Source organism: Cariama cristata, unplaced genomic scaffold (assembly GCF_000690535.1).
Source record: "Cariama cristata isolate BGI_N322 unplaced genomic scaffold, ASM69053v1 scaffold14799, whole genome shotgun sequence".
NCBI lineage: Eukaryota > Metazoa > Chordata > Aves > Cariamiformes > Cariamidae > Cariama > Cariama cristata.
The window spans coordinates 21948-29312 of NW_009635355.1; the positions used below are offsets into that span (position 1 = coordinate 21948).

The following is a 7365-nucleotide window of genomic DNA, read 5'->3' on the forward strand; positions in this document are numbered from 1 at the left end:
TAAATCATATTTCCTAACCGCTGGGCCCCAATGACTCCCCAGACCCCATGAAAAATCCAGAAAAAATGGTTTGCAACTCACCTAAAGCAGCAGCGTAAATCCCAGCACTGAAGGGAGAGCTCTGGCAATGGCAAATCTCCCGGAGAGCCACGGTGCAGCTCCCAAACCCCTGCTGCAAAGCTGGCGGCTGCTTTGGGCCACGCACATCCCCCAGACACATCTGCAAGGCTTTCCCGCAAGCACGGGACACGCACACGGGCACTTACCCGGGTGGCACCGCACACAGAGTCACCCTGGAGCAGATTGGAAATAAGCAGGGGAGCAGCCGAGGAGGAGCAGCAGTGGCCAAGGGGGTTGCTGTTATAACCTGCCCAGCAATTTGGAAGGGAGGGAGAAAGCTGTGGAGCTGCAACGGGACACAGCTGTGCCAGCCACAGCAGCTGTGCCATGAGGTTATCCCTCTAGGAAAAACCAGGGGGGAAAGCTCAGGGCCAGGGCTGAGCCAACAAGTCCCCAGGGCTGGGGTAAAACCCTCTGGCACAGCAGAGCCAAAACCCATGGGGGGAAAAAGCTGAAGTTTTCCTAGGAAACTGTTCCACCCACTCCATCCCTGCCAATAGCAGGAGTATTGAAGGGATGCGATGCTTGCTGTAGGAAAAAAGACATTAGCAGCGCAGAAGGTGTTTGGAGAGAGAGCCGAAACCTCCAGCTCCCGTGTGGGACACGGCTGTGAAGGGTGACACGGGGACAAGCCCCTGCTCTGGCCCATCTCCCTGCAGGAACAGGGACCGCTGCCTCTCTCAGCTGCCGGGATGCCGGGCAGGCTGCAAGAGTCTCCCCATCGCTGAGGGGCTGCTCCTGGGAATGAGCGCTCCCCCGAAGGGACCCAGCACCGAGAGTCAGCAAGAACAAATAACCATATTTAACTCTATCAGCTTTGGGTGAAAACACTCATTTCCCATCACTGCTTTTCCTACTGACTCCATTACCCTCTGTCACGGTTCTTCTGCCATGCCCAAAAGCCGTCCGCAGGCATCTCTCTTGCTGCTCCGCTCCTAATAATGACTTATTAAATCAACATGCGATGGCATACTGTCATTAAATCGACGTGCGATGGCATACTATCATTAAATCGACGTGCGATAGCGTACTGTCATTAAATCGACATGCAATACCAGACTGTCCCTGTCACCACTGTGACAGCCCCAGAGCTGCCAGGGAACGGGGGTCCGCAGGCAGCTGCCTACGGCGCTTGCACGGCAGCCGTGAAAAGGCTGTTCCCATCCCAGCAAGAAACCCGCTGGCCACAACCGCACCAGATTGCAAACTTTGAAGTCTCTCCTATCCCTTTTAAAGCCCAAAAGCCCTCCTGGTCTCTTTGCCTGAATATTTGGGCTGTTGCAGCCTCAGAGACTGAGGGTAAAAAGTGAGCTGTAGTGATGCTAAGTGAAACAAAAGCAACAGACCCTTCCACAGGTGGAAGAGCCTTCCCATGGTAAAAATCAAGAGGGGTTTTCAAAGCACTTGAAAAAGCAGGTATTGCCAAGGGCCAGAGGACTACAGCGTGGCTGTATTTCAAGGAGTGACCTAGTACCTTTTGTGTTTAACCTTTCAAAACACAAGGGGAAAGACTGAATAACTTTATGTCAAAAGAAGTGGTGGTCCCAACGTCACCGTGAGCAACAGAGGTCTGCAGGGGACGATTAGGAGGGAGTAAAGTAGGAAAGAGGAAAATAAGGAGTTACTTGAGGAATTACAACAGCAGCAATTACCACCAAAACTCCTACGAAGTTTCTGTAGGAAGAAAGCACCATTTTCCATGAGCATGGCTTTAACGGCAGCTTCCACGCTCCCCGAGAGCAAAGCCACGTTGTTCCCAGCTCCTACCCCACCCTTCCCTCCATGCAAATGCCACCAATTCCTTTTGCCAGCTTGGATTTGCCACCACAGTCCTCAATAAAGTGGCCCTGGGGACCACTAAATTGTCCCTGCGGACCACTAAAGTGACTCAGCTGGGCACGCATTCCTTCACGACCGCTTGCCCAGGGCAGGAGGAAAGGCAGGGACTGCTCATTCAGAGGGAAGCATGGCCTTTCCCTCCGGCTCCGGCTCCTCCTCTCGCTCGCCTTGTCCTTGAGCACTCCTTATTCCCAGCTGCTATCTGCCAGCCTGCTCCTATCATCAGGTGCCGTCCTTCAGGCCAGCTATAAAGGCACGCCGGGATGCAGGGTGTTCCCGGAGGCAACCCTGCTCCTGCACCATGCTGAGTGCCACCGTCAAGCTGTGCTGCGGCATCGCCCACGACCACCTCCGTCGCCTGCCCGGTAAGCACCGCTCACCTCCCTTCCCAGAAAAAAAGGGTCCTAAAGGAGATGCTAAGCTGCATCTGATGGGTATCTCCTCAGAAGGTGCTCCCTTGGAAATGTCACACCTATGCATCTATCTTCTTCTCGCTTTGTATCACGCTTAGGACAGTCTTGGTCTTAGCTGCAAATGAATTTCCAGTAGAGATGCGGGGCACCACGGCATCTTCCTCGCCCGCACCGTGCTCACCAAAGCCCGCGTGTCTCTCTCCTAGGCTTGAAGGTAACGGCCGTGGCGGCGATACAGAAGGATGTGAGAGGGCTGGTGGTAAGAGGATCCCGTCGCCTGCCTTCCAAAATTCCTCGTTATATTCAGAGGGTGATGGGGAAGGAGTCAGGTAAGCTCAGCCCGGGTGCTGGGGTACCACGTCTCCTAGCCCTGCTCACAGCCCTCCTTGCAACACATGATGGGAGGGTGCCTATTAAAATATAGAATATAAAAATAATATTTTGGGGGACAGAGTTAATTGTCTTCTGACTGCTGGGCTGGTCTCCAGCTCTCTGGTAGCTTAAAAGCGTTCCCCTTACTGATGGTAAACTGGGATAGCAGGGAGAGCCTGAGATTCTGGGAAGGCAAATTGCAGCGGTTCACCGTGCAGGCAGCCAAAGCTTTCAGCAGAGGTTACAGGCACTTATTGGTGTTTTGTTGCACGGCTGCCACGTCTCTAGTTCCACCGCTTACCTGAAGACTGGAAAATTGGTAAATTCAGCTGGTTTTTTGGAGCGTGACTTGGTCCAAAGGCTGCCTGTGCAATGTTAGTAATACCCAAGCGACGTGCAATTTGTACCACAGCGTTACTGGGAATTGATTTGGAAAGCAATTTGGAAAAGCTTTCCAAGTAGTTAGCACAGACACGGCAAATGAATGCCAGGGATGCTCCTGAGAACAAGGATTTTTCTGCCCCAAGCCCAACAAGGGACCAGTTCTGTGGTAAGAGCCAAGACTTTGGGTCACCAAAACCCTCCGCTCCCGCTCCATTTGCACTTCTGGACCCGCAGCCAGGTGCGCAGGCGAAGCTGGGGGTTGGCTTTTCACCTTCCCCTGCCTTGTTCTTGCAGCCGTGTGCCCAGATCCTGACGGAGACATCAGCCCCAGCCGATTCTCCAGCATGGACCTCTCCTACATCACCCAGGGAGAAACAGCCTTGCAGCGAGCGCTGAGCATCCTGCAGCAGCACACCAGCTGGCAGGCAGAAATGATGCTGGTAAAAGCCCGGCCGTCTCTTGCCTTTGCTGCATGCCTGAAAAGCTTGTGGGTGGAGAAATCAGCCTAGGGAGGGGAGATTTCCTTCTCTTATTCCTACCCTGCTTGAAGGGAAACGACGGGCACGGGAGATGTGCCGTGCAAAAGCACGCACGGCAAAGAGGGTTTCCAAGCGAGTCTTGATTAAGCACGTTCGCAAGAAAAATCTTCGAAGTCAATGGACAGCAGGAAAAGGCTTGGAAGGGGAAACTCGGATAATCGTGTTCCCAGGGAAAGCCAGGGCATTTCTGCAAAAAAAAAAACCAAACAACAGATTGCAACTCTGTTGTTATTTAGGGCGTTTGTTCATTAAGGTGTTTCCTGAATTGTTTAACTTAGCTAGAAAGGAACTTAAAAAAACCCAAACCACCCAATTGTAGTGGCATGATTTAGATAAAACACCTTTCGTCTGTAAACCAAGCGGCGATTAAAAAGAAGACTGGGATGATTTATTAGTTAGGCATTTCAGCGCGTAACCGGTGCCTCTGGGGGTATTTGGGGTTGATGGAGACTCTCTCCTCTCCTCTCCCAGGACGCCGGGACTGCTGTATCCAGCGCTGCCTTCCCCGAGCTGGGCAAGGTGTTTCGGGCAGAGGTGGTCCTGGCCGTGCCGGTGGCCTGGCTGCACCGGGAGCTGTTTGAGAGGATCGAGCAAATGCCCCAGTGGAACCCGACCCTCAGCCGGGTGAAGGTAAGGTGGGGAGGGATGCACCGCAGACGGCGAGCGATGCCATCGCCGGCAGATGGTCCAAGGCTTTACAGCAGCAGGGTGGCTAGCATCCAAAAAAAAGAAAAAAATCGTATTTATCAAGGGTGGTTTTTTTTTTAAGATCGCTGAAGGATTAAAGCTAATTCTGCACTCCTGCAAGAGCAGGATATCACCCCAGGGAAAGAAGGCGTGCTTTTCTGGCGTGACATTGAGAAACGTGTTGTTTCCAAGCTCTCTGCTCCACATGGTGCCCCTTCTTGGAGGTTTTTCCACCCTGGGGGACTCCGATATGGCTCAATCTTTAATGTCAGGGGACAAGCTGTTCAGGGGAATCAGACAGCTCAAAAAAAAGAGGCAAAACCAGATACACCATGCTGCAGGGGCACCCCCAGGAAGCTTCCGTGTTGTCTTGGGCTTCTTTGGAGTATTTGCCGTATTTCTCAGCTCCCAAATCACAGCGTATCCCTAAGTAAGCTGCCAGCCTCAGAAAGCCTCCCCTAGCTCTCCTGGGCTGGTTCAGGTGCTACCCAGCCTCTGCTTATTTATCGCTACCACTTCCTTCTCACTTCAGAAACAGGGTCCTATCCCAGATTAAAAAAGGCTGGGGGGAACAAAAAAAAAAATTAAAAATCACCCACTTTCCCCCTTAATAACCTGCAGGGGATTGGGATTTAATTATCACCAGGTGCCAGCCCCAGGCCCCCGCCTTGCTGCTGCTCCTAGCCCACACCGTTGTCCCCAAGGGGGGTTAATGTCCCCTGGGCAGGAGTAAGGGGGTGATGGGGATGTCCCTGGGTGGGGGACACCTACAAGGCTCCTAATGGTGCTCCGTGCGTTGCTAGGTGCTGCGGCGCGTGGGGACGGACACCCTGGTGACACACGAAGTCACCGCTCCCAGCCCGGGCAACTTAGTGGGCCAGCGGGATTTTGTTAGCGTGCGGCACCGAGGGAGGAAGGAGACGGCCATCTACCTGGTGGGCACCGCCACCCACCTCAAGCCGCTGCCCTTGCAGGAGGGGTGCATCAGGTAACCCCCAAAATAACCATCACAGGGTGTCATGTCCCTGCAGGGGGGAAACCACCGCTCCAGCCATGAGCGTTTGCACTGGGCACACCAAGAGCTCCCTCCCTGTGGTGTTTGCTCTGGGATCTCCTTACCTTGGTTTGTTTTGGGGTTCGGTTTTTTTTTCCCCCCTCCCCGGGGCGGACCCTACCTGCTCCCTTGCCCACCGCAGGGCCGAGTCCCGGCTGAGCTGCATCCTCCTGCAGCCGCTGGCACCAGACCCGCTTCACCTGGCTCCTCAGCATGGACCTGAAGGCAAGTGCCACCGTCCCGCTTGGGGTGGGACAGCAAGGGGTACGCATCCCGGCGTGCAAACGCATCCTCCTCCTCGGGATGGGTACCCCAACTCTCTTTGCCCCAGTGGGATCAAATTCGGGGTGTTTTCTCTCCCAAAGGGTTGGATCCCTGTGTCCGTCATTAACCGCATCCTGCCGCAGTCCCAAGCAGACTTCATCGAGCATCTCCGCCGGCACCTCTCTGCCGCTGCGTGCCCCTGAGCTCTGCCCCAACTCGAGGGACGCGGCCAGAGCTGGAGACCCGTTCCTGCCCCTCCTCATTGCCGCCGCGGCCGACAGCGATGGGGTGAGACGATGCACCCGCCGAGGAACCCCCGAGCATGGAGATCACCCTTCACCCACCACCATGCTTCTGCTTCGGGGATGGAGCGGAGCATCTGCAAGCCTGGGGGGGGGATCGAGGCAGCGCTGAGCCTTGAATTAGGGATTTCCTAAAAACCCTTGTCCAAACCTCACCTGTGAGCAGCACGGTGTTCGGCATCGTTCCTCGCCACCGTGCACAGGGGAAAGGGGTGGCTGCCAAAACGCACCCCGACGTTGGGCATGGCTGCCCATGGTGCAGTTTGTTCTGCAGCTTCAGCCCTGCCCCGGTTTCAACCCTCTTTATTTATTCCCTGACCATGGTATCAGTTGTCACTGCAAGCTCAGGAGCTCTTCTTGGTCTGAACCAGTAACACATCTTTATTTATTTTTGCAATGGCTAAGCTATATATTTATGCGTGTGTATATATGCCTATACATCGAGATTTATTTTTTTTTTCTCCTGCAATGCCAACAGTAGCGGGCGCAGGTGTATGGCACTAAAGCCACATCCCAGTGGGTCAGAAATGTGCTTTTTCACCATCAATCCCACTGACTTAGGGTACCACAACGTGCGAGGGGGGTGGCAAAGCAAACGAGAAAGCAGCTAATGGAGACAAGCACAGCAGGTTCAGGCTCAGCCCCACGACCCCGTAACGCAGCATCGTCCCCTCTGGGACCACGCATCCAGGGGAATTTGTCATCGCAGGCTCGCAGCATGATAAAACCCACCGGGGGTGTTGTCCTAGGAGGATCTCCAGGAGATCACCGGCCCCCCCGTGCCCCCAACCCTTGGCAGCAGCAGGGATGGCCGGTCCAGCGATCCCAACATTATCCTGCACCCTGGGAATCGTGAAAAGTTGTTAGAGCCATTGCAGAGTGCCTGTAATTTATACATCCATGGGGTTTGCTGGGTCTTTGTCTTATTTAAGGGGAGGAAGAAAAAAAAACCAACCTCCTCTCAAAACAGCTATCTGAAACTGATAAAGAGGAGTGGCTGGGTTGAAATAAAATAAAGAGGTGGTGGCGCGTGATGTGAAATCCATTTCAACAATGACACACAGGTCACACTCGTATTCTTTCCCCCCTCATGCACCCATTCCCCAAATAAATCACCAGAAAGAGATTTTTGATGTGGATTTTTTTTTTTACATTATGTTAAGTTCAAAAAAAAAAAAAAAGAACCCAACAAAATTAATAAATATTAAAAGTTAAAAAGCTCTGAATCTGGTATGTACAAAACTTTATACATCATCGTAACACTGGACAAGGTTACATTACAGGAATGACTTGGTGTGTCTGCCTGGCCCAGGAGGATGCGGAGACAGGACCAAATCCCCGCTGGGAGCTGGACCACGGCAGCGTCACATCCCCACGCCCACGCATTCGCC

The 7365-nt window shown here is 53.5% G+C and overlaps 1 protein-coding gene across 1 annotated transcript; it reads left to right on the plus strand.

The window, feature by feature from the left end:
• The first annotated feature begins 2260 nt into the window (after positions 1 to 2260).
• LOC104167299 (steroidogenic acute regulatory protein, mitochondrial-like) lies at positions 2261 to 5875 on the plus strand. Its single transcript, XM_009707520.1, is given in 8 exon segments — positions 2261 to 2324; positions 2579 to 2701; positions 3423 to 3568; positions 4139 to 4297; positions 5158 to 5342; positions 5551 to 5601; positions 5603 to 5650; positions 5740 to 5875. Coding segments are annotated over 8 exon segments (912 nt in total).
• The last annotated feature ends 1490 nt before the right edge of the window (positions 5876 to 7365 follow it).